The following is a 26,708-nucleotide window of genomic DNA, read 5'->3' on the forward strand; positions in this document are numbered from 1 at the left end:
CACACACACATACATTCATGTACACACACGCATGTGTGCTTTACAGGGATTTTTCTGGTATCCAGGTAGAAAGACCACAGTACTTACTTTGACGATTTTTATAAAAACCCTCAGCCCAGGGCCCAGCCGGAGGATGGAGAGAGGGCTGCAGTGTGGCTCCTAACGGAAGTGAGGGCAGCACCAGGCACTGGGCCAGCACCTGGGCTGCTGAGAGGCAGCAGCAGACAGGAGGCTGGAGCCGAAGGCGGTGCGGGGCTGCCGGCTCTGAGCGAGGGGCTGGGACAGCCCCCATCGGGCCCCCAGACGTGGACAGAGGGTCCGGTCTGCTCAGAGCAGCCCTCACCAGAACCCCCGAGCCTAGTCCTGGAGGGCCACCTTCACAAAGAGGGTGGCAGACGGGTGCTGGTCCCCATTCTTGGAGAGGAGGTGGATGTGTCGGTATCCTGGCGGGCGAATGGGTGGGGAGGGATGCACCAGGAGAGTTCTGTTCACTCCAGGAGGATACTTCGAGGGACAGCCAGCCCCCAGCCAAGAAATGCCTCCCATCCCACCCGGCCGCCCGAGTCGTTCCCCTTCCTCACAGACACTCACCCTGCTTGAGGCTTTTCAAGGGGATGGTGCTCTGGCCAATGAAGTCGTTCTTGGAGGAGGCATCATAGTCCTCCACCACAAAGCGCACAAGGGCAAGCTCAGGCACAGCCACCTCAAACTCCAACTCCGTGTCCCACCATGGATTGAAACCTAGCAGGTGCAAGCACCGTGTCAACAGCACAGACATCAGCCCTGGGAGCCAGGCTCAGCCCAGGCCCAGCATGTACCATTATTGGTGACCACAGCGGTCTGGCGGCTGGCTACGTCCCGGCTCATGCCATGGATCTCCACTGTCACCTTGGGGTCCACGATTGAATTCTTATTCTTGTTGACTTTTGGCAGCTGCTGCCCTGAGATGACCTGAGGAGAGGCAAGGGATAATTAAGCATTCAGGATGGTAGCGAGGGGGAAGGGAGGCCCGGGGCACCTGTCCCCACTGTGGCTGGCCATACCCTGACATTGAGTCGTTTCGGAGTCCACCAGGGCCCGTGGGCCAGGGCACGGGAGTTGAAGGTAGAGTTGGGGTCTCGCAGGAAGGCAGGCTTCAGCACGTACCCACAGGCCCCATTGTCCAGGAAGCGGCCCTGGTACACATCCATCTCTGACCCAGGAGTCTGGAAGTTCAGGGCCACTGCAGGCAGGACAGAGTAGTCACAGGCTGTGTGTGTGTGTGTGCCAGGGGTGTCTCAGGGGTCCCAGAGCCCAGCTGGCTTGGGGTACACTGGGGCCCAGAGTCACATAGTGAGATAGAATCAGGGTCCAGGATCACTCCAATGCCTACTGCCCTCCTGCTGCCCTAACTGACCCACTACACCAACCTTACATTCCATTTCTGGGGCCAGAATTCAAAGGACAAGTGCGCTAATGATGAAATTTCAGAGGCTGTATTTGCTCACGGGAGATTATATCCAAACTGCGATTACCAGCTCTGAAGCCAAATCTGTGAATCTGGCTCTGCCTGGGTCCCCAGAGTCCCCTGGCCCTCCAGACAGAAACCCTCACCCAGGGCTCCTCCAAGCCCCAGCCAGCCCATACCGATCTGGCAGCCCCCATTCCACATCTCCACAGGGCTGTAGTTGGAAGAGTCCGTTCTCCACCCAGCGGGGTAGATCCTGCTCAGGTGATTCACGTTGTGGCGGACAAAGCTATTTCCTGAGGAAGGGTATGAGTTGGTCAGAAGCAGAGGCCTTCTGGGTGAGCCCAAGCACCTCACTAACATCATGGAGTGCCGGCTCTGGGAGATGTCTGGAGGGGTGGGAGCTAGTCCTGGCCCTGGCCAGCTCAGATGGTCAGACAGATGGGCAGCAATCTAGGGGGTGGGGAGGCAGGGCCAGGTTCACCTGATTCTTGGAGCAGTCGGAGGGCGCGGTTCTCAGAGAAGGATGACATCTCATAGAAAGCCTGTCCAGAGGTGCCAGAGCTGGGGAAGCCCCGAAAGTGGACGCTCTTGCAGTAAATGACCATGTCGGAGAGTTCCTTCGCTAGCCTGAGCTTGTCCTCCTGGGGGCCATGGGGAGGCCCAGGTTAGATTCAGAGATTGGGGCAGGTGGGCACTGAGAGAGCCAGAAACTCAGACAGAGACAGAGAGAGGGGGCAGAGGGTCTGAGTGACAGCCACAGAGCACTCGGACAAGGCGAACATCCCACAAGGCGATGGAGGGTGATGATGGAGGAAGGCCCCAGGGCTGCTCCCGCACCCCCACAGCTCCCCCTCGAACCTTGGACTTGTGCTGCACTTGGCTCCTCACCGCCTCGTCCTCCATCTCAGCAGCCTCATCCTCGTCTGACACCACAGTGGCCTCTGGGCCACCTTCTCCTCCAGGCGGGAAGAGCCCCCCAAGCTTCTTCCCCTTCAGCAAGATCTTCCCCCTCAGTTGCTAAGGATGGAGGGGGCAGCTGATCAAGATCCAGCTGGCCTCCCGGCCAGTCCCCTGCCCTCTCCTCTGGGCACCGGGTCCCCGTGGGGCACCTCAGGGGAAGGCAGGCTGGTGACGACCCCGTCCAATGGCCGATCCAACAGCATGGGCCCCAGGAGGGTGCGCAGGTGTCGCGCCATCACGCGCTGCTGCTCCAGACTGCAGTGGTTCTCCAAGGACAGGATGACGGGGTAGGGGGATGCCTGGAGGCCCAGGGGTAGATTAAGAGGGGTGGGTGGCCCCAGAGTATCTTCCTCCTCACCCCCAGGGGCGCGCCCACCTTGAAGGCGTAGTCCCGGATGGCCCTGACCACGTCGCAGAAGAGGATCTTGGAGGTGAAGGTGTAGCCATGATAGATGATCGGCTCCTGGTTGGGCCCATCCCAGCAGTCGAGCTCCAGGCAGCGGCAGCCTTTGCACAGCGCCCTGCAGGTGGGGTGTGGGCTAGGCCCTTGGTCCCGCCCCGGTCAAGCCCGGCCCCGCCCCGCCACGCCCCGCCACGCCCCGCCACGCCCCGTCACGCCCAAGTTGCCCTGCCCCACCGGATGTAGGCTTCTGTGCTGCTGGGACCCGTGAGCTGGTCTTCCAGCAGGTAGGTGTTGTGCGAGGACGACACCAGGTAGTGGCTGAGCGGCTGGTCCATGTCCTGGTAGACGCGCCGGTGCGCCAGGTCGAAGGCGCTGCCGTCAGCCGAGAGCAGGTACATAAGAAAGCCGTCCTTGGTCATCTGACGCTGCGCCTTGGCTGGAAGGCGGAGGCGGGAGGGCGACTGCAGGTCAGAGCGCCCTGGGAGCAGGGCCCCCACAGCCCCGCCTCCCATCCTGAGCTGGTGCTCGCGTATCTCTTGGAAAGGGGGTAAGTTTGAGTCTCTTGACCAGACCGTGACTATACCCCAGCATGGGGCTCTGTCTCCTCCTCTTCTGTCCCAGACTCGGTGAGGCCCCCCGAGGGCAGGACTTCATCACCTCCTTCTCCAGGACTGGGCCCCCATCTGACGTCTTAAAGCGTTGTGCCCAGCATGGGCTGGGAAATATCGCTCAGGGGCCCTGGAAATGGCTGAGGCGTCCCCTGCCCTCCAGCTCCCTACTCGGGCTGCCGTCTCCCCAGGGGTCTTCCCGCAGTGTGGGGCCCAGAACTGCAGTTCACAGGCCCTCACCCGTCTCGCTGGGTTCGTAGCGCTCAATGAGGGAGAGAGCCAGTGCAGGCCCCGCCTCCTCTTCCCGCTGCTGGTGCTGCAAGAAGGTCACCAACTGATCCACCGACAGGGTCTCCTTGGAGCCCGTGGCCTCCTCGAAGGTGCGGTCGATCTCCTTCCTCTGGGTCAGTATCTTGTAGAAGGTCTCTATCTCCTCATCCTCCAGGGAGTCTGTCTGAGAGTGGTCACATTCCTGCAGAGCCAGGACGCCAGGTAGGCAGGGCTCAGAGCAGGTCCCAAGCTGTGTTCCAGACACACTGCCAGGCAGACCCAGCCCTCGCTTCCTGCCTCACCTTGAAGATCTTTCGGGCATAGCTGTCGTCCACCTGGATGTTGAGCTCCTTCAGAAAGTTTTGTAGCTCTTTGAAGCTCATCTTGTTGTCCTTGTTTTTGTCAGCTTTTCGCAAGCAGGAATGAATCCAGCTGGGCAAGAAGTAAGGAAAGAACCCCAGGAGCCGTGGTACCCCCCAGGTCCCAGCCAGAGGCATGGTTCAAGCTCACGGTCAACTCCCAGGCCCAGGTGGACTGAGGGCCCCTATAGACACTGCTCCCCGCAGGCCTGGCTGTTGGCACATCTGCATTTCAGGGGTAAGACCTGGTAGCCTCTTTGGAGGAAATATGACATCCAATGAAAGAGTCTTTTTCCTACTTTCTGGCTTTGAACCCAGAAAAATTTGAAATTTGAAAATTTGAAATTTTAAAAAATGTTAATTTTCTCACTCTAAAAGGTTCATTACAGACAGCTGAGAAAATGAAGAAAAGTAAACAAAGGCCCCACAGTTCTATCAGCCAGGGGTACCTACTGTTAACATTTCAAGGTATGTCCTTTTGCTTTTCAACATACAATTATTACTCAACTTGACTAAAGCCTTTAAGGCTTCTTTATTAGGAAACAGCAGATTTCAAGCCACTGATCAAAGGTGGGGACATCACATGCAAAAACAAAGCCTGGATCATGGTGTCATGATTGCAGTGCTTTGGTCCCCACTTCTTTCCCTCTCTCTCTCCCATCAGCCTTGAACTTGAGAACTAGAGAAGGAGAGGCTCCATACTACATTCCACAGAAAACAGAGAGCTCATTATAGAACAAGAAAATGGGAACTCATGAGCACAACGAAAACATGATAGCAGGTTTTGGGAAGAAATCAGAAAAGAAACCACAAGATAAATCACGCCATACCAACATTTTTAAAATTCTGAGGATCAAATAAAGAAAAAACAAAGTCATCTATCTGACAGACTGGAGGAAGCATTTGCAGCAAAGTTTTTGAATTAATTAAAAAGAAAAGAGTATGATGACCCTAAAAACTAAATGAGAAAGGGATGTAAACCAAACTTTTACAAACATTGATAGTAATCAAAGATACTAACAGTTTGGAAATAAGATGCAATTTCTTAGATGATAAAATCAGCAACTTAAAGGTATATTCCCAGTGCAAGTAAGGGTGAGGTGAAATGGACACTCTCATCCATCAGCTGGACAAAGTAAACTGGTACAACCCTTAGGAAGGTAATGTAGAGATATCAACCTGTTACACCAGTTGACTCAGTAATTCCACTTCTAGCAGTCCATTGGTAAGGAAGTACTTCTGAATACTGAAAGGTTTTATGAACACAGTCCTTTGCAGTGTTATTTATAGAGGTAAAAGAATAAAAATAAATGAAACGTCTGACAGTAAAAGAATGGATCCCTAATTTATAGTACATCCACTCAGTGGGAACAGTACGCAATCATTAAAGCCGAGACTTTTCGCTTCCATGCATTGGAGAAGGAAATGGCAACCCACTCCAGTGTTCTTGCCTGGAGAATCCCAAGGACGGGGGAGCCTGGTGGGCTGCTGTCTATGGGGTCGCACAGAGTCGGACACGACTGAAGCAACTTAGCAGCAGCATACTAACACAGGGAACTAATTATGACATAATGGTACATAAAAAATGATACAAATATATTAATCTTCATTATTTTTGGCAAATGCACCACTAGACAAAATGAAATGCATCAAGAAAAGATTAAAGGGAGAACTCAAATGTCAGTAGTTTCTGGAGGAGGCAGGTTTTCTGGGCCTTAAAGCTTCATTCTAACATACCCATATAGTTAAATTTGTATTTATATATATAAGTATGTTTTATGTAAATATATGTATACATTTACATAAAAAAAAATTATGGTAGAATTCCAGGTTAAAAAAAATACAAGTTCACAGTGGTCCACCCAAGCATAAGGTCCCAGTGCTGATTGCTCTTCAGCAGGCTGGAATGGCTTTAAGACCTCAAGATTTAGGCAGCAGAAGCCTGCAGAGGGCATGAGATTGTCCAAGCACAAGCCTGTGCAAAAGGAGTGACTGTCAGAAAAGTGCCATAGAACTGAGCTGTTAGGAAAGCTCAAAATTGGGCTTCCCTGTGCCTCAGTGGTGAAGAATCTGCCTGCCAATGCAGGAGACACAGGTTCAATCCCTGGTCTGGGAAGATCCCACATGCCTCAGAGCAACTCAGCCTGTGCGCCCCAATTATTGAGCCTGTGCTCTAGAGCCCAGGAACCACAACTATTGAGTCTGGAAACCTAGGGCCTGTGCTCAGCAACAAGAGAAGCCACGCAATGAGAACCTGCACATTGCAACTAGAGAAAAGCCCAGGCAGCAATAAAGACCCAGCACAACCAAAAATAAATAAATAGATAAAATTATTTATTAAAAAAAAAAAAGTTCAAAGTCAGGCAGACAAAGCCTTGAGAAAAACACTTAAAAGCCCCTGAAATGCTGAAAAGCATACAATAAAGGGAATCTACAGAGTTCAAAATGTGTCCCCCAAAGGAGCTGGATATACACTAGCAATGAGTAAAGTAATCAGAAAATGAGATTAAGAAAATAATTCCTTATAGTAGCATCAAAATGAATAAAAATACAAATTCTTTTAATGCATACCGTATACTCTGAAAGTCACAAAACACTGTTGATAGAAATTAAAGATCTAAATAAATGGAAAGATACCCCGTATTTGCAGATCAGAAAGAAGACTTGATACTGTTAAATGAGGAATACTCTCCAAATTAATCTACGGATTCAACACAATACCTGTCACAGTCATGCTGGCTACTTTGCAGAAACTTACAACCCCATCCTCAAATTCGTATGGAAATTCAAGGGGCCTAAAACAGTCAAAGCATTCTTGAAAAAAATAAATTTGGAAGACTCACACTTCAGGATTTCAAAGGTTCCTACAAAGTTACAGTAACTAAAACGTTGTGGTGTTGGTGCAAGAATAGACATTTAGATAAATGGAATTTAGGTAAATGGAACAGAGGACTTCCCCAGTGGCCCAGTGGTTAGAACTCCACACTTCCACTGCAGGGGTTACGGATTCAGATCCCTGGTTGTCCCCCTGTGTGGCGTGGCCAAAAAAAAAAAAAGGACAAATGGAATAGAGAGTCATGTAGTAAACCCTCATATTTATGGTCAATTGATATTTGACAGGGGTATAAAGATAATTCAATGAGGAAAGAATAGTCTTTTCAACAACTGTATGTCTACATGCAAAAGAAATATGAAGTTGGATCTCTCATATCACACCATACACAGAATTTACAGAAACGAACTCAGAGTGCACCAGAGACCTAAATGCAAGTGCTAAAACTATAAGAAAAAATATGAGTAAATGTTTGTGTCTTTGAGTTAGGCTAAGCCTTCTTGCTGGTAAGTTGCTTCAGTCATGTCCGACTCTATGCGACCCCATAGACAGCAGCCCACTAGGCTCCCTCGTCCCTGGGATTCTCCAGGCAAGAACACTGGAGTGGGCTGCCATTTCCTTCTCCAATGCATGAAAGTGAAAAGTGAAAGTGAAGTCGCTCAGTCGTGTCCGACTCTTCGCAACCCCATGGACTGCAGCCTACCAGGCTCCTCCGTCCATGGGATTATGACAACAAAAAACACAGGCAACAAAAGCAAAAGGTAAATGTGTTAGAGCTCACCGAAACAAAAAATTCTGTGCTTCAGAGAAACCCATGAAAATAAGAACAGAACCCACAGAATGGGAGAAATTAATTGCAAAGCATATATCTGATAAGAGACTTGTGTTTATAATATTAAGAAAAAACTCTCACAACTAAATAATAGGAAGGTAACGCAATTAAAAAATGGGCCAGAGATCTGAATAAACATGTCTCCAGAGATGTACAAAAGCACATAAAAATGGTCAATATCATTAATTATAAGGGAAATGCAAATCAAAACCACAGTAAGATACTTATTTTAAAAAGAAAATAACCAGAGTTGGTAAGGATGTGGAGAAATCGGAAGCCTCGAGCGCTGTTGGTGGAGACGTAAAGTGATGCTCGCTATGGCAAACAGTAGAGTGGTTCCTCAAAAAGCTGAAAATAGGATTACCAGATGATCTCACAGTTCCACTTCTGGGTATGTACCCCAAAGAATTGAAAACAAGGTCTCAGATACTTGTACACTCATGTTCATAGCAGCATTATTCACAATAGACAAAAAGTGGAAGCAACCCAAGTGTCCAGTAGTGGGCGAATGAATGAAGTGTGGTGCATACATACAATGGAATATTGTTCATATTAAAAGGATGGAAATTCTAACATATGTGACAACATGGAAGAAACTTGAAGACATTGTGCTAAGTGAAATAAGCCAATGGCAAAATGACAAATACGGTATGAGTCCACTTATATGAGGAACCTAGAGTAAGCAAGTTCATAGAGACAGAAAGTACAGTAGCAGTTGCCAAAGGTTGGGGGAGGCTGGAATGCGGAGCTACTGTTCAATGGGTACAGAGTTTCAGTTTTACAAGATGAAGAGTTCTGGAGGTGGCTGAACTACAGTGTGAATGTACTTAACACTACTGAACTGTTCACCTAAAAATGCTTAAAACAGCGAATTTTATGCATATATTACCATAATTTAAAATTAAATAGGTCCATTAAAAAGAACAACAAATGGGCAAAGGATCTGTTGAATAGCTATTTCTCCAAAGAGATATACAAATGTCCAGTAACCACATGTAAAGATGTTCAACCCATTAGCTATCAAGGAAATGCAAATCAAAACCACAGTGAAATGCTACTTCAAACCCACAGGATAGCTGTCATAAAAAAGGGCAGATAACAAGGATTAGTGAAGACGTGAAAAGTCAGAACCCTCATACGCTGCTGGTGGGAGTATAAATTTCCTCTCTGGAAAATAGGTAGTTGTTCAGAAGTCTAAATATATAGTTAACCACAAGACTCAGAAATTCTAGGTATGTATCCAAGAGAAAGGAGAACGTATGTCCACACAAAAACTTACACATGAATGTTCAGAGCAGCATTATTCAGAGAAGCAGAAACCCAAATGGCCATCACCTGCCGGTTGGATAAATAAAATGTGGTATAGCCAGAAAATGGAATATTATTAGGCACACAGAATAAAGTACCGATACAGGCTATGACGCGGACAAACCCTGTTGTTTAGCCGCTAAGTTGTGTCCGACTCTTAGCAACCCCATGGACTATATAAGCCCACTAGGCTCCTCTGTCCATGGGATTTTCCAGGCAAGAATACTGGAGTGGGTTGCCATTTTCTCCTCCAGAGGATCTAAATTCCCGACCCAGTGACTGAACCCATGTCTCCCGCGTTGGCAGGCAGATTTTTTTTACCGCTGAGTCACTAGTGTGTCTCCATAACATTATGCTAAGTGAAAGAAGCCTTCACAAAAGACTGTAGAATTCCATTTATATAATAAGTCCAGAAAGACAAAAGTATCAATAGATTGGTGAGACAGGAAGTAGATTAGTGGTTGTCTAGGCCTTGGGGGCTGTGGGGAAATGGGAACTGCTAAAGAGTATGGGTTTCTTTTTAGAATGATGAGGATATTCTAAAATTCATTGGCTGATGTGTTGCATAACTGTGAATACACTAAAAAGCATGGATTTGTACACTTCTGGTGGATGATTTACGTGGTAAGTGAATTATATCTCAATAAAGCTGTCATAAAAAAAAGAGTTGGTACTGGTTCCACCCTAATCCTATATACCACAAGCCTGACCTCTTTGAACCATAGACTAGGGCATTGTTGTGCACCTAGATTTTGAAGTGAATTTGTTTCTAGCCCCCTGGCTGGCCTGCATACCAGGCCTGGGAGAACTTGATCACTCCCCAAAGAATGGCACAGGGGATAGAGGTAAGTGGGAGTGGACCATGGCCTCCCGAACTCCCAGAGAGGAAAAAAAAAAAATGCAGTAACTCTAGGAAACATTAAAATGTCTAAGTCTAGGGGACTTCCCTGGTGGTTCAGTGGTTAAGAGTCAGCCTCCAATGCAGGGGGTTCAGGTTCCATCCCTGGTCAGGGAACTGCCCACATGCTGAACAGTACGGCCAAAAAAAAAAAAAATCTTTAATAGATAAAATTAAAAAAGAAAAAGAAAACTAAGACTTTTTAAAAAGATACATAATATTTTTTTTAAGTCTAAGATTAGGTCTCCCATTGAAGCAGGCAGCTCCCCTCAGCCTCCCCAGTCTCCCAGCTCTATGCTGGTTATAGCGAGGGGACGAGGGACATCACGGAGCTGCACTGCTGTCTGGCCCTTGGGTCAGAGTAGACAAAAGAGGGCCCAAGTACCTTCCCTGCTTCCCCCAACTGTGTTCTCTCAATGTGATGTATTTGGAGACAGAGCCTTGAGAGACTTAGGTAAGACCATGAGTGGGGCCCTTGTGATGGGATTAGTGCCCACGTAAGAAGAGACACCAGAGATCTTGCTCACTCTCTCTTCCCGCCTTCCCCCACATCCCGCCCCCCACCCCCAACATTTTAAGACAGAAGATAGCCATCTACAAGCCAGAAAGAGAGCTCCCACCAGAACCCGACCCTGCTTGGCCCCTGATCTTGGATTTCCAGCCTCCAGAACTGTGAGCAAATTAATTTCTGTTGTTTAAGCCACCCAGTCTATGGTATGTTGGCCCAAGCCAGGTGTCTTCCATACTGAGGCTGCCCTGGGGATAAGCATAGCCAGTAGCCGCAGGCTGGGTCTGGGTCCACTGCCCCCAAGAGGATACTGTCGCAGCTTCTGCTGCTGGTCCATGGAGCCCGAGTGGTGGATGATCTTGCCCAGGCCCTGCACCCAGTGCTGGGCATCGGCTGGTGATGGGGCAATGAGGTCTAGAGTATTGCGCTGGTCCTTGAAGACTATGGAGAAGCAGCGATTCTCAGGCACATCCCGAGCAAACTTCTCCAGGCCCTCTGTGCGGTGCCCCATCCGCACCTCCTGGATGTCCTCGATGGAGACTGCGGGAAGGGGGTGGGGGCAGAGAGAGAGCTGTGAGGGGCAGGAGGATGGTCAGAGTGGGGACAGAAAGAGGCTGACATGGAGGAGGAAAGGGGGACACAGCTGCAGCAGGCAGAGTGGAAATGCCCAGGGAGAGGGAGGTTGACTTTAGGGCGGGAAGGGCTCCTATGGTCCCAGGCCCCCTGTTTCTGTGCTGGGAGGAAGTGGGGCCCCTGGGAGAGGATTGGGGCAGGGCAGGGCTCTCAGTGACTGGAAGAGGCCACTCTGGAGCTTGGGGCCTGTGACGGAGGGGTGGCCACATGCTTTCCTGGTGTACTTGACTTTGGGCCCTTTCCCTCCCTCCAAGACAGCCATGAGAGCCTCCAGGCTCTTCTGACCACTCAGGAGCCTGGAGCCACCCTCAGTCAGCCCTGGCCCTGGGGTTTGGAGACAGAGGTCCACTGACAGGGAAAAGTGCTTGTGTCGGGAGCAGCCAGGGCCTTGCCTGCATGCATCTATGGGTCCTGATCTCAGGGAGCCCCTTGGGAGGGCTGGTGCTCCAGGATCCCAAGAGGTAGACTGGAGGGTGCCCCTGGGGGTCTGAGACCATGTCATTCTATCCTTGGGGACAGCAGGGGGCCCTCCTGGGGCAGCCCAGCTTTCCTAGCTTCCAGGAGCAGCGAGGCCCTGCTTGCCCCACTTCAACCCCAGGGTGCCTCCTGACCTGGCTGTGAGCCACTCCCTACAGCTGGGCTCGTGCTGGGCCTCCCATCATCTGGAGCCAGGTTCTGCCCCTGCCCCAACCCCATCCCAAGCCATCCACATCCACCTTCCCTGGGTTGAGACCAGCTCTGGCCAACAGCCTGCCTGTCCTTCCTGGTGAGTGCCCAAGGGCCTCCAGGTCACCTGCAGGCCCCATGTGTGAGGCATATGCCATCCCAGGCAGCAGGCTCTGAGGTGTGAGACACACAGACCCTGGGCTGTCTGGGGTGCAGGGGATATTCCTGTTTAATCCCTCCCTGCACCTTCCCCAGCCCTGCCAGGCCCCACACTGGCTGCAGCTGCCCCAGACTGGGAGTGAAAACAGGAAGCCAGGGTGGTGGGGGCCAGCTCCCCACCCACTCCAGAGAGAAAGTCCAGATGCCTTCCTGACTGATAACCCTTGTCTGTCTGCGGTAACCAAAGCGGAGGGAGGCTAGTGGGGTCGGGATCAGGGAGGCAGTGGAGACTTGGGGCGCAGGAAGCAGAGACACAGCACTGGGAGACTGCCCCCCGTCCGCTGCTCCTGGCCTCAGTTTCCCCGGGGGTGGAGCGCAGGCTCACTGCTCACCAGGAGGAGGGAAGCAGATGACAGGCATGCCCAGCCCAGAGCTGTCTCTGTGTCTTGGACACTCCTCACCTGAGCACTCCTGATGCCCAACCCCCAGGCTATCGCCCCTGTGGCCCTCCCTGTCAGGATTAAGGCCCTTCACTCACAGCCCTTCTGCGTTTGTATCCCTGCACCTCTGCTCATGCTGGGTCTCTGGGCTGGGAGCTCCCTTCTGCCCTTCTGCCCATAGCTGTCCTGGTACAAGGTCCCCATCTCACCGGCCCATGTCTAGCAAGGCCCAGATCTCCTACTCCTCCATCTGTCCCCTGCCCACCCCCGACAAGTGCTTGGCACACACTGGGAACCATGCACACGTCCTGGCTGGTGGATGGGCTTCCGGGAGTCCCCAGGGCTCGAAGAGTACGATGCCCCGTTCCCACGGTGCCGCCGACTCCCAGCATCTAACAGGAAAGCCTGTATCAGGGCCGAGGTCTGTGAAGGAGCCTGGCTGGAGCCACAGACAGAGGCAAGGGCTGGGTCACTCCTGTCTTATGTGACCGACATGTGTGCAGTGTCATTTTCTGAGAGCCCTTCTGGCTCCATCCCCTCCGACCCTGCCCTCCCCTGCTCAGACCTCCCACGGCCCACAGCTCCCAGGACCCAGCCAGGCTCCCTCCATCGGACCCTGCTGCGGGCCTGCAGGCCACACCTTCTCAGGATTCTGTCCAGTGTCCTGGGGCCTGGCAGACCCTCCCTTTCCTCCTCCCACCTGAGCCTCTGTCTGGTCTCATTCCCCAGAGACCTGCTTAGTGGGCTCACCCAGCCTGCATCCCCTCCACAGCCAAGGGCAGGTGATTGGGTGATGAATTTCCAGGGACTTGGACTGCGAGAGAACAACAGCTGCAGTGATCTTTCCATACTACCAGCCACATATGGCTATTCACATATAAATTAGTTCAAATTCAGTGAAATTAGGGATTCAGCTCCTTAAGCACGGTAGCCATGGTTCAAGTGCTCGAGGGCCACAGGTGGCTAGTAGCTGACATATTGGACAGCACAGCTATAGAACATGTCCATTATCACAGAAAGTTCTTTTGGATAGCTTTGGTCTAAACTTTTCCCACCAAGTAAAGGTGCAGAGGGAACCTCTCATTTTGCAAAATGTTTGGGGCGTTCTGTGTTGGCAGAGCTGCAGAGCTTGCTTCCTAAGACCTTGCAGGAGGCACTCTCCATCTTCAGGCTTGAGCTCTGAATTCCTAGACCTTTTCTGAAGCTTCCAGAAAGCCCTCAGGCCCACAGCCTCACCAACCAAGGCCTCTCTATGCAAGTCCCAGCCTGCTCCACCCCAACCTGCCTGTCCTGGCTCCAGCCCAGGGAGGAGCTGCCTCCTGTGGCCCCACCTCTCATCCTGTCCACCAATACCCGGAAGGGCCTTATCTGCCCTTGGACTTTGGGCCTTACCACACCTGAGTCCTGATCCATCCGCCCAACTTCCCTCCTTCCCACAAATGTCTGGGTGGATACCTGTGTGCGCTGGTAACACTGTTTGTTCCCTCCTTACTTGGGAGCCGGACTTTTCCCGTCTGTGGCCATGGCTGTGTATCCCCACTTCGAAAAAGCGTGAGCGTCTCCATCTGTGGTCCACGACTGCCCTCTCTAGCCCAGACTAGGCCTCAGTTTCCCTATCAGTGATCTAACTGACTCCCTTCTCCGAGCCTGGCCGCCTCAGATCCCCCATACCTGATATCCTGGTTGCATGACTGACCGCTGCCCCGCCAGGCCAGGCCTCAGTTTCCCTACCTTTGGTTGTGGTTCACGATTGACCTTCAGCCCCACCCCTCCCCCAGCCAGTGTCAGTTTCCCCATCAGAGCGCAGGAGCAGCACCCTGCCCCTCCCCACTCATGATACTCATGGTGCTCTGGGAGCACTCACACAGCTGGGATTCCGGGGTCCTCATGACCTTGCGGGACTCCTGCCAGATGGTCTTGCAGTCCTCCTGCAGCTTGTAGAAGCGTTCTCTCCGCCATGAGTTGGACTTCACCTTCAAGAGTTGGCCGCCCTTCAGCAGTGCCTGTAGGTCCTTGTCATCCTGTAGGCCTGGGGGGCAGAGCTGGTAAGATGCCACCTCCTCTAGGGTACCTGCTGCTCCAGCCCCATGCTGGCTCCTTTTTCACCAGCCTCATCCTCAGCGCTCTGTTCACTCCTTCCACCACCCTTGCTCCAACCTGATTCAGGAGCCCCGCCTTCAGGCATCTCTGACTCCAGCTGAGGCTGTGCAAGCCTTAGGATACCCACCTGTTCAAGGCCACACTTTATATGTAATGATCTGCAACCCACAGCTGAATGGACAAAGAACACCTGGGGGACCAGACCCCTAGAAAATGGCCTGGCTCCAAAAGACTTGGTAGGCTCCTCACTATCACACCTAGGGGTCAGAGTGACCTGAAGGAAGCTAGGACCAAAGATCAGGCAGAGCAGAAAAGAAGAGGGGTAAACACAGGCAGAAATGGATCCCAGAGCACCATGAGTATCATGAGCCCAACAGCCTCCCTAGTCTAATGGCTCTGGAATCGTGTATTGGCTCCAGGCGAGGCCTGCTGAGATGCCTCATCCCTCCCTGTCCACCCCATCTCTGAGTGGCCTGGGTCTGGGACCTCTCAGGGTAGAGTAGCCCAAAGGCATAGTGCAGGCCTTTCCGAGGCTGAGGCAGCACCTGGCCCAAGGCCCCGAAGTAGAGGAACCCTAACTGCCTGGCCCCCTCCCACCCGGCTCCTTTCAGAGATGCAGGCTGGCCTGGGGGGTGGGCTCCCAGAGAGACAGTGTCCTTCGTCCCACCAGACCCAAGCAGGAGACACCAAAGGGGCACCAGGCCTGGTTTCATAGCATCCCTCATCCCAAGCAGACCCTGTGCCAACTGTGATCAAAGAGGGACCCCACACCACCATAATGACCCATCAGTATAACTAACAGTGAAATGCACATCTCGAGCCTATCACCCAAGCCACATGGAGCCCAGCAGCCAGCACTGTTCAGAGCCAAGAGACCACCTCACCTCCCTTCTGTCCCCCAAGTGAAAACTCTGTGGCTTTTCAGCAGTCTTTATCCTGCTCGAGCAGAGTGGAGGCTTCAGAAGCCGTGCGTGTCTAGTGTGAGGGGCCTGTGCCTAGGCCTACAGGCTTTTCTTGTCTCAACCCAGATCCCCAGCCCCAGATAGGTTCTCCCACTTTATCCATGACCCCACTTCCTACCCCCCAGCCAGCCTGCTCCAGATGCACACAGGACCTACAGAATCTTCTGGACCACTTCCCCAGGCCTCAGCCTCTATCCCTCCCTAGTCACCCTCCTCCAGTGGGAACATAGCCCCATGCTAACACTTCCCCCTCCACGATTTTAGGCAACTTCCTTCCCTCTCTGAACCTCTATTCCGCCATCAGCACTGGGTGATGTCTGATGTGACCTTCCCTCACCTTTGTTCCAAGTCTCTCCACCCCCCGCCTAAGGCAGTGTCAGCAGTTCCCCTTCAGCCCCAGGGGAGGCCCAGTGGAGGAGAAGGCTCCTACAGAATGTCCTCAACTGGTGGCTATGTCTGGGGGCTCAAGAGAGAGAACGGAGACAAGGTTGTTCCCACTGCCTTCCAGAGGAAAGAGCTGCCTCAGCCTCAGCTCAGCTGGGGGATCCCACTGTCCCTCCCGAGGCTGAGGTCAGCTGAGAGGGACATCCCCTTGCCCTCTGCTTGCACTCCCCTCCCCCCACCCCCACCCAACTGGGGCATCTGGGGGTGCACACACATAGCACAGATGGGAGTCGGGGCACAGGGTTGGAAGCCTGTGGGAGCTCCACCCTCCAGTTCTGGAAAACACCGTGAGCAGACGACACATTCATCCTGTCCTGGAGCCAGACTGTGGCCCTGTCGGCGGTCAGGCAGAGATAAGTCCCTTGGCTGCCTACATGGCTTCCGGAACACAGACCTTGGTCCCAAAGGGGGTCTTGATAATAGTGACCCTCCAGGCTGCTGGGAAACCTAAGCAGATACCTCCTTCTCTGAGCTTCATTTGAGGCCCTTTTGTTTCTGAGGCCTTTGGTCTGCCCCCGGCCCTTGCTCCCGTAGCAGCCAGAAGGTCCATAGGCACCCCTTCATCCAGCCCCACTCACTCAGCTATACAGCATCTTCTCCTGTGGGAAGGTGGCAAAGAGGGGCCTCTGAGCTCAGGGACTCCTGGGTTGACCTTGCAGCCTCATCAGTCTGCCCAGGCTAGTGGCACACAATGAGGTGGCTGTATGGGGAGTGCAGAGAGGCTGCAGTGCTCATAGGGGTGTATGATGCCAAGAGCCCTGCCCATGTACCTAGGGTGATGCCTGATGAAGACAGACTGAGTCTGGGATGCAAAGCAGTGCACAGCTACACAGATATAGCCACACACACAGTCACACAGTCCACCATACTCATCATACACTGCCATACACAACCAGGAAGAGACAATGGGCCACACACAGTGACACACATTGTTACATGGAGTCACACACAGCCAAACAAGGTACCGTGCCGGAACATCATCATTGTCATAATAACAGTAGCCACCATAATAATAGTTCACATTTCAATAAGATCCTGTTCTTAGCACATGTATTTAATCACCCCAACAACCCTATGAGGAAGGCAATACTGTTCCCATTTTACAGATGATGAAACTGAGGGTCAAGGAAGTTACACGGTGGAGTTGGGACTCAGAAGCCTGCCCACAGCATCAGTGCTAGGAAACGTTACCTTATGCAGCCACCACCTGTGCACGCTGCCACGAAGAGCAACAGCAGAAAATCTATAGAACACACACCCCATAACACAGATGACAGAATCACCCAGTTTTCTGGGTCACCCACTGTCACATCTGTCTCCCACAGTCAAACATGGTGTGCAGCATCACACATCACACACTGTCACACTGGTGCCATTTGATTACACAGCATTGCATATCCTCATTGCTGCACAGTGGTCCCAAGTACCATACAAGTGACAGAATTACCACTAGGCGTGTAAGCAAGATGGTTTGAGAGTGGCAAGGGGCAGGGTAACCATTCCCCCCAGTACATGGCAACCCTGCAAAAACAGCCCCACTGCGAGTCATACACTCACAGAAGTACTAAACAGGTCCAGGCTCCAAGACACACAGTCTGCGTCCTGCCCCAGCTGCCTTTCCAGCCTCCCCTGATCTCAGGGCCCCTGAATCCCTTACCCAGCCTCTGCCCATTGAGCGCTGCCACCTTGCGGCTCTGTTCCTGCAAGTAGAGCTCTCTGGAGCGGCTCAGTCTCCGGCTCGGCCTCCGGACCCCAAAGCACTGCATGACGTCCCGAAGTGACCCTGCCGCCCAGCAAACCTGGCCCAGGACAGTGTGGCGTCCAGAAGGCAGCCGCGGCCCTAGGGTGGGAACCACCTCCTCGGAGGGGGAGCAGCGGCGGAGACCTGGAGTAGGTGCAGAGACCGGGAGTAGGTAGGCGGGGCTAGAACCAGTGGGGGCGGGATCTGGATGGATGGGTGGGGCTTTGAGTCTAGAGGCGGAGCGATACAGAAATCAGCACTGACGGGGCGGAGCCATATCCTAGAAGGCAGGGCCAGTTCCAGAGGGGTAGAACGGATGCCTCCGAGAGATGAAGGGAGAGTGGAATCAAGACGGGGAGTGAAGGGGCCGGAGCTCAGAAGGCGGGACGCTCCGAAGGAGGAGCCGGGGCCAGGAAGCGGAGTGGAACAAATCCATAACCCAGGAAGCAGATCAGTGGCGAAAGTCAAGTCCAGAAAGCGGATTGGGGCGGAGCCAGAGCCAAAGAGGCGGGGAGCGGGAGGAGCCAGGTCTGGGAGGCGACGTGGGGCAGAGTCAGACTCTGGAAGACGGCGGGGGGCGGAGCCAGAGTCCAGGGGACGAGCCGGGGGAGGGTACAGCGATGGAAAGCATGGCCGTTTGGGGGCAGGGAGGGCGGTACCTCGACTTTGGAGGCAGTGTTGGGGCGGAGTCCGACCAGGGGGCGGAGACTGAGCCGGGAATCCTAAACACTCAGCGGGAGACCTGGCGGAGAACCAGAGGGCTGGGCGAGATTGAGCCGAGGAGGGAAGCCCGGCCCGGCGGCGGCCTGGGCTGCAGGGTCTAGCGGACAGCCGGGTGGGGCCAGGCCAGGCAGAGTTGAGGATGGAGCTCGGCCGGACACCGAAGCCCGCCAAATATTTTACCTCAGTCACTCAACGAATCCATTGTGACTGAGTGGGCCGTTGCTTCACATGTGAATCCCAAGTAGGCCTGTTTCCTTCTGAGGGAGTTTCTCTACCTGAGTGGAATAATCTCCAAGATGCCAAATGCGAATGGAATTCTTGAAAAAATGCCGATCTTAAAAATGAATCCATTAACACAGGTTTGCTTTGATAAATAGGTGAGGACTCCAACTCTATACGAAACTGTGCTGCCAGTGTGCTCGGTACAGTGGGATCTTTCATGTAAGTTACCACCCCACTTTCATTCACCCAGCAATTATTTATTGAGCCCCTCCTGTGTGCCAAGGTCAGGACATCACCCAGAGGCCTGACTCACTCCTCTCTTTTACTCGCTGCCTCTGAATAGTTCCTTCATTTGCCTCACTGCAGCTCCAGTCACCAGCACTGACAGTGAGTCACTCGCAAAGCCAGTTATTAGTACAGACAAGCATGGCAATAATAATGATAAACTGAAGTGCAGAGTGACTTGCCTAAGGTCTCACCTTGGAGAATAATAAAGCATGGGAACGTGTGTTAGTGAAGGTGAGCTGGAATACGGGCACAGACAAGTTGTTCTTCATTTGCAGTGAAGGGAGCTGAGGGTAAGGGGAAGCCTCTGTTTTAGAGAAACCACACAATGGTTTTTAACCAGAGGGCCAAGGACTCCTCGAGGACCTATGGATAGAACCACATCTCAATATAAATTGCTTCCTTCAAATTCTTATGTATTTTACTTTATACATTTAAAAACTTGATCCTGAAAAGGGGTCCACAGGCTTCATCTGACTGCTAAAGTGGTCCATGGCACAAAAAAGTTAAAATCAGTGTGGATCAGTGTGTGTCTGTGTTGTGTGGGCCTGGAATCCCAGGACAGACAAGCTGGAAACAATCAAGGTGGGTAGGGGGTTGCATAGGGGACAAAGGCAGTTAAGGGAGGTAATTTGGGGTGATGAGCTAGAAGCAGCAGGGCCTCCAGGGGAGCAGCTTTGGATTGCAGGGTTTGTGCCAGCTCCACAGGAAGGGCTGGGCAGTCAGGCACTTGAGAGGCAGGTCTCAGACAGGATGGGCCAGGGCTGCCAAGCCCATGCCACAAGACTGAGAGGTGCTGACTGAGACTCCGCACAGTTCCCTCTCCAGGCAAGATACTAGGGCTGCCTAGAAACAGACTCCTGGAGAAGGGAATGGGAACCCACTCCAGTATTCTTGCCTGGAGAATTCCATGGACAGAGGAGCCTGGTGGGCTACAGTCCATGGGGTCACAAAGAGTTGGACAGGACTGAGTGACTAAGCACACACACACACACACACACACACACACACACACAGCGAAAGAGACTGGACAAAGGCACAGAGGCCACAGAGGCTGGAGGCTGGAGCCTATCCCAACATGATCTGAAGCTGCAGCTGTGTCAGAAGCCACCAGAGGGCTTACAGGATGCCTGAGAGTGAAGCAGGCACGGAGGAGGTGGCAGTCTGCAGGATAGACAGCACCAGCTAAGGGACGATTAGAGAGAAAGAGATGTCTCTACTGTGATCCTCTGAGCTGCCCAGCCTCCCTGCCAGTCTGGAGGAGCACTAAGGATACCTCTGTCCTGAGGGGAAAAGAGGGGGCACTGGAAAAAGCAGGGAACCCATGACCCAGCTGGAAGAGTTTGCCTTGAGAGGGTAACAGCTCTGGGCACTGAGCAAGGTCTCTCTGGGCCATGGGGCCCAGGTCTGAGCCAACCAGGAAACGTGAGACAGACTGGGCAGTGGCTGAAAGGAACATCTGAGTCTTCCCTGAGTTCCAGGGGGTCTCTAGTGGACAGCTGGAGGGCTCTGCCTTTCCCCTTCCCATCTATTACCTCCACTGCCAGCACAGAAATCATGGTCTAGATGGATAGTTTAGACTATCCATGATTTAGATGGGTAGGTGGTGGGCACTAACGTCTCAGACTCCAGGGGTACTAGAAAACAGAGGGAGATGGACTTAAGCAGTGATTGGAGTGAGAGAGGCAGGTTTGCTGAGCTGGCACATGACCAAGGGGGCTGGAGTGCAAAGCCCTCTAAGAGTGGGTAAGCCCCCAGGCTGGCGCAAAGAGATGCCAGGTGCAGGTTGGGGACCCCTTCAGCTAGGAGACCCCCTCAGTCCCTGCAGTCCGGAGCCCACGGCTGCTCTCTCTCCTGGAGAGACTGCGATAGGACAAGGAGCTGGTCCAAACTGTTCCCCGGTCTTTCGGAAGAGACAGAGCTCGGCTGGACAAAGCTGAGAGCCACAGGCAGTTAGAGTGGAGACACGAGCCTGTCTGGCCAGGAGGGTGCGCAAATGGGGGCGATTGGGCTGCTCCTCCCAGCCCGGGCATCGCTGACCCTGATTTCTGCGCTGGGCAGTTACTGCGGCACGGCCACATCTCACTTCGCACACCTCCTCGCCCTACTCCTCCCAGCCCGCAACACTCACGCGCCCGGACGCGGTCCAGGCACGCCTGTGCTCTGGGGAGCCTCTCCGGGCGGCCCGGACAGGGCGGAGAGAACTTGATTATTCGTAGATGCCGGTTCCTTCCCTGCTCGGCCCCTGCGAGTGCAGCAGACCCTGGAGCCTAGCCTTCCGTGACCAGGATAAGGGAGGGGGGTCGACCCCAAGGCGGCGGGGCCGGGGGTCGTCTTTAGGGAAGTCTTCAGACTCGCACACCCGTTTTCTCCCCACCGGCCGAGTCTGCGGGACAAGCCTGGAAACGCCCAGGGTCGCGCCCAGCAGTCGGGTCGAGATTTCCTCAATGCGACAAAAGGGCCGAGGGGCGGGCCCGGGGCGGGGCGGAGGGCGGCCGAAGGAGCAGGGGGTCCCCCGCCCTGGGCCGGGGACGGGTTTTCGCAGGGTCGGCCCAGGAGGGGACGCCCCCCCTCCCCGCGAGAAGGCCGAGCACTCACCGTGCAGGGTCAGGAAGTCCCGGCCCGAGTCCATGCCCGACGGACGGCGTGGCGGGAGGGGTGCGCCGCGGGACACTCGTCCGCGGCGACAGCGCGGCGGCCTCGGGTCCGAGCGGAGTGTGGTGGAGGGACCCGAATGGACTGCGGGGGGCAGGAGGCCGGAGGTGGGCCCGGGACTCCGCTCCGCCCCCCGCCCGCCCGCGCCCCCGCCCCCTGGGCCCTCCAACCCGCGCCTCTCCCCGCCCCTCCTGGGGTTTGGCTGGGAGGACAGAGGTGGGGGCCTGGAAGCCCGGCCATCCCTGGCCCAGGCCTGTGGGCGCGTCCCGGACAGAAATAGCCAGATCCCTCTGGCTTCCTCCGCCGCCGCCACCCACAGGCCGCGGGCCCTGTCATTAGCTCGGGCGGCCGGGCCCCACGCCCTGCCTGTGGGCGCTTCGCCGGGTTACAGTGATGCGCCAAAGAATCTGCGTCCTCCTGGGCCCGGGACCGCGTAACATTCGACGCCCAGCCAGGCTGGTGCAGAAGGCAGCCTTGGAGTCCAGGCGTCCAGCCGTGGCTCCCCGGATGTCTGCTTTCTCTTCTGCAGAATGAGAAGTTAGAAGGTCCTCAGAGTTAGAAGGTCCTCAGAGAGGCATGCCTGGATCTAGTCTGGAGAAGGGTCCCCTTCCCTCTCTCTGGGAAGTTTCTAACCCTAGAAGTGCCTTTGGCGGGGGCTGGGGCAGAAGCCACAAAACTTAGAGTAGTTGCAGAAAACTCTCCTTTGAGCCCCTCACACCCCAAACGCCTGGCGATCTGTACAACAAAGTGGGGGACAGAATCTAGGACATCTCCAAGGTTCCTTTTTTGGGTGGCATCCCAAGAGACTGTCTGGACAAGTGGTTCCCTTGCCCCTACTCCCACAGTCAACTCTTGCAGTCCTGACACACTTTTTATAAGTACCCAGAGACCCCCAGAAGTCCCAGAATCCTGCTGCCCACCAACTTTTGGGAAAGGCCTTGAGAGAGCCCTCAGAAAACCTTTCAGGATGGGGGCGGTGATGGTGCTGAGCCCACCAGTGAATCCCCCAGGCTTCCTGGGCTGATGAAGCCAACAGTGAGAGTCTGGCAGAACCAGTTGGACCCCAGCCCCTCCCACTCCCAGCAGAGGCAGGTCTGGGTGGCCTTGAATACCTCAGGAACGGATGTAAGCCAGCGAGAGGCCAAGTCTTCCCATCCTGATGACTGAGGCTGGGTCAGGACTTTGGAGAGCCCCCTCTGTCTTCCCGCCTCTCCTGCACGGAGAAGGCTAGCCCTTAATCCAGCCCTCTCCCCAAGTGGCCTGCCCTCAGGCCTGTCCAAGCCCTCCTTGCTTTCCCTTCTGCTCAACAACAAGCAAGTCCACACAAGGCCTCCCTTTGGAGCTCCAGCCTGGGGTCAGGGAGGCTGAGGGGTCCTTCTCTGTCCTCACTCTCTCCTCCAGGCCAGGATGCCTGCCTCTGGACCTGCCCTCTGGGGGTCTCCACTGGCCCTGGGGCGAGTCCTGGGACCTCTGACATCCCCAGAGGCCTGCAAGCCCCTCTGCTCAGCATTGGGCCTCCCCCAAGCCCTGCTCTTCCCAGGTAGCCACACCACGAAACTTAACACCAGCAGTTGGCTCGGCTTCATCTTAAGCATCATTCCTATTTATTCATGTCACTTCCCAGCTCTGAGCCCCAAGCCTGAAACCAGGGCATGACCTGTCACCTCTCCCTCTGATGCCCCTGGTGGGGGCTGCAGCCTGGCTTTTCCTTTGCACACAGCAAACCTGTCACACACAGGCCCTCTTCTGGCCTCTGGCTCAGGCCAGAGAAGCTGAGGCCTCCTCTGGAGCCTGGAGTTGCTGGGCCGGATGGGCATGGCTGACTCAGAGTTGGCCCATGCAGCCAGGTTCAGTCAGAAAAGAGGGCTGGGCCACACCCTGTTCAGAGAAGCCAGGCTGCTGCTCTAACCTGTAGGTCAGCAGCTCCCCAAGACTCTCCTCTCTTCTTCTCTCCTGTCTGTCCCTGCCTTCTACTGGGTGGGAGGCACTCTACTTGATTACTTCTGCTGTGTGTAAGCGTGTTCAGTGTGGGGACTGTGTGTCTGTGTGTGGAGGGGCTGGGGGAGCCAAGCAAGAGGCTTTGCACTGAATTGCAGTTGCTGGAATCTGTTCCCTCTGCCCTAAACAACCAGGGACCTCTGTGGGCCCAGCCCTGGCCAGGTGCCCAAATTACTCCCCTAAAATCCAGCTCTCAGTTAGTTACCTCTGCAGGATGCCCCTGAGATCCAGGGGCCATGCCTGCCCAGAGACGAGTTGTCTAATGGTGGACTTTCAGGCGTCTCACACCCCCAGCTGACCTTCCTGTCCCCGATGTGTGAGTGAGGGTGGGTGTAAGGGGAAGTTTCTGGGATGACTTGGAAACAGGCCAGACCTACGGTCAGAGCTGGTGCCTACCTTAAGTCACTTCCCTTGGCCCCTCCCTCCACCACTACCCTGGGGAGGCAAGAGATTAACCCAAGAATGCCAGCTTTCCAGACATGCTTCGGATTCAGCCCTGCCCAATCCCTCCCCCAGAAACACAAACTTGGGTGGGTGAGGTGTGGCGGCAGCAGAGAGAGGCGGGGAGAGAGGAGTGAGACAGGCCAGAGAAGTAGTGGGAACCAAGTCCCGACGGGCCTGCTAAGGGCTGCCATTTTTACTCTGGGGAACATGGGACATTTTCAAGTCAAAAAGGGACGTGTTGTGATTCATATTTTTTTATTTGTATTTAAAAAATTTTTAAATATTTTATTGGAGTATAGTTGATTTACAATGTTGTATTAGTTTCAGGTATTCAGCACAAGTCAATCAATATTACATATACTCTTTGAGTCTTTTCCCATAGAAGTCATTACAGAGTGCTAAATAGAGTTCCTTGTGTTATACAGTGGGTCCTTATTAAGTTATCTATTTTATATATATGTTATTTATATATATATATATATATATGTAGTGTGTATATGTTAGTCCCAATCTTTCAATTTACCCTGCCCCCGCCCCACCTTTCCCCCTGGTAAGCATGTTTGTTTTTTACACCTGTGATTCTGTTTTGTAAATAAGACATTTGTACTATTTTTTAAGATTAATTTTTTTAAATTTTCCTTTCTCTCCACCCCACAGCTTGTAGGATCCTAGTTTGCTGACCGGGGATTGAATCCCGGTCCCCTGCAGCAGAAGGGTGGACTCCTAATCACTGGAACTCCAGGGAGGTCCCTGATTCATATTTTAAAAGAATCACTCTGGCTGCTGGTCGGGGAATATCATGGAGGAACAGGGCTGAAGCATGGAGGCCAGGGAAGGGGCTCTTGCAATAATTCAGGTGAGAGTGAATGGTGGGTCAGCTGCCAGTGGTGGGGGCGGAGGTCATGAGAAGTGGGAGGAGTCTGGATACATTTTGATGGGAGAGCCAGCAGGACTGAACAGTAGGGGCTGTGAAAAGAAGAGAAGAGTCAGGGAAGACTCTAGGTTTTTGGCCTGGACCGTTGGAAGCAGTTGGTTCCCAGAAGCTGAAATGAGGAAGGCTGAGGAAGAGCAAGTGCTCTGTTGTGGACGCATTACATTTGAGGTAGCTGCAGACAGCCAAGGTGAGATGTCAGGTACAAGATGGATGTACAAGTCTGGAGTTTTAGAGGGGAGGTGGGCTGGAGCTAAACTCTGGGCTATGGTTCAAAGCATGTTGAAAATGCCGATAAGCCTTCACATAGTTCTAATGGGAGTCTACTCAGGCTAATCTTTCTGAGAGGCAATTTGACAATACCTCAAATATTAAAATATATATATGCTTTGGCCAAGAAATTTTATTTTTATAATTTTTTTAAGGTTTGTGGTTTCTTTTTTAAAAAAAAATTTTATTTATTTGGCTGCTCTGGGTCTTAATTGTGGCACACAGACTCTTAGTTGTAGCCTGTGGGATCCAGTTCCCTGACCAGGGATCGAATCTGGGCCCCCTGCCTTGGAGCATGGAGCCTTAGCCACTGGACCACCAGGGAAGTCCTTGGCCAAGAAATTTTGATTCTGTATCATCTGTATATTATGTATATAAACATTATATAAGGTAAAGTTCACTAGCAGGGACCTGGTTAAATATAACTTGATATTTCCATTACAGTGTGTTCCCCTGCATCTTTTAAACAAAAAACAAAACAAAAAAACATTATCTTTGAGTTGCAGTGGAAAAAAGCAAATTGTAGGACAATATACATAATGTCTAATATCATTGGTGCTTTTTAAAAATTAAAAAAATCTTTATAAATATTTCATTTGTATAGGGAGAAACAATAGCTAGAATGATATAGAAATAACCCAAGTAAAGAGATTGAGAGGAAGATACTTTTTATTTTTTATGTATTATTTGAATTTTTATCATACTGATATATACTTTTTGAAATTTAAAAGTAAAAACAGTATTTTTATTGACATATAGTTGATTTACAATGTTAAATTCTGCTGTTTAGCAGATTGACTCAGTTATACACACATATACATTTTTTTGTATTCTTTTCCATTATGGTTTTACAGAATATTGACTATAATTCCCTATACAATACAGTAGGACCTTGTTATTTATCCATTCTGTATATAATAGTTTGCATCTGCTTACGCTAAACTTGCAGTCCATCACTCTCTGACCCCCTCCCCTGCCCCACCTTGGCAACCACAGGTCTTTTCTCTACATCTATGAGTCTGTTTCTTTTTTGTAGATAAGTTCATTTGCGTCATATTTTAGACTCCACATACAAGTGATAATCATATGGTATTTGTCTTTTTCTTTCTGACTTTAAAGGTAAAAAATATGTAAAAGGTCAAAGACGCGTGGGAACCCAGAGATAAACAAACACAAATTCTGGTTGGCAGAACAGGTTGTAAAGTGAAGAAGGGAGCTCAGGAAGTTCCCTTTGTGCTGGCCAAGTTCTCATAGGTGAGGGGCTGGCGCCCTTTACTACTGGTGCAGGGTTGGGACCATTCAGTTAGTCACAGAGCAAACAGAAAGTGGTTGCTGGGCACAGCGAAGTCAGGAATGAATCCGGCTTATCAGGCAGGGAGATTCAAGTAGAAGAGCGAGAAGAGGGTGGAGATGGGGAAGCACAAGAAAGTGGGGAGTGAGGGAACAGGGCGTTTTATTGAGAGGGACCAGGCAGCAAATACTGCTGAAAAGTCAAGGACGATGAGCACAGAGGAATAACTGGAGCTTTCCTGGAGATCTTGGCCTGGAAAGAGCTGAGGGGGGCTGAAGCCAGAAAAAGGGGAGGCCTCTCTCAGGCTGGGCCAGA

General features: G+C 52.6%; 2 protein-coding genes across 4 annotated transcripts in view; one reads left to right on the forward strand and one right to left on the reverse strand.

The window, feature by feature from the left end:
- Positions 1 to 83: 83 nt before the first annotated feature.
- On the reverse strand, positions 84 to 21,573 carry PLCD1 (phospholipase C delta 1). Of its 3 annotated transcripts, none has more exons than XM_070360613.1 (16): positions 21,403 to 21,573; positions 17,491 to 17,718; positions 14,192 to 14,356; positions 10,741 to 10,969; positions 3,994 to 4,123; positions 3,662 to 3,893; positions 3,048 to 3,249; positions 2,787 to 2,931; positions 2,560 to 2,709; positions 2,309 to 2,467; positions 1,932 to 2,091; positions 1,627 to 1,743; positions 1,044 to 1,222; positions 819 to 951; positions 592 to 741; positions 84 to 443 (listed from the first exon to the last, which is right to left on the reverse strand). In XM_070360613.1, the coding sequence occupies exons 1-16, from the start codon at positions 21,434 to 21,436 to the stop codon at positions 358 to 360; spliced, it is 2,499 nt and encodes an 832-aa protein (XP_070216714.1). In that variant the 5' UTR covers positions 21,437 to 21,573; the 3' UTR covers positions 84 to 357. The 3 variants fall into 3 exon arrangements, with proteins under 3 accessions (XP_070216714.1, XP_070216715.1, XP_070216716.1); XM_070360614.1 differs by lacking the exon at positions 21,403 to 21,573 and adding an exon at positions 18,234 to 18,316; XM_070360615.1 differs by lacking the exon at positions 17,491 to 17,718 and having other exon boundaries at positions 21,403 to 21,570.
- A 3,064-nt stretch (positions 21,574 to 24,637) lies between these two features.
- DLEC1 (DLEC1 cilia and flagella associated protein) overlaps positions 24,638 to 26,708 on the forward strand; it is a 98,816-nt gene continuing 96,745 nt past the window's right edge. The window contains exon 1 of the mRNA XM_070358927.1: positions 24,638 to 24,757. The gene's annotated coding sequence lies outside the window, so the exon portion shown is untranslated. The remainder of the gene's footprint in view (positions 24,758 to 26,708) is intronic.

This window comes from Bos mutus, chromosome 22 (assembly GCF_027580195.1).
Source record: "Bos mutus isolate GX-2022 chromosome 22, NWIPB_WYAK_1.1, whole genome shotgun sequence".
Taxonomy (NCBI): Eukaryota; Metazoa; Chordata; class Mammalia; order Artiodactyla; family Bovidae; genus Bos; species Bos mutus.

Coding starts and splice junctions, on each gene's coding strand:
- PLCD1 (XM_070360613.1), bottom strand. CDS start 21,436: ATGGACTCGGGCCGGGACTTCCTGACCCTGCACG. Junction 3,894..3,993: donor ATGCCCGAAAGATCTTCAAG/GTGAGGCAGGAA, acceptor CTGGCTCTGCAG/GAATGTGACCACTCTCAGAC. Junction 2,092..2,308: donor AAGTGCAGCACAAGTCCAAG/GTTCGAGGGGGA, acceptor CATGGCCCCCAG/GAGGACAAGCTCAGGCTAGC.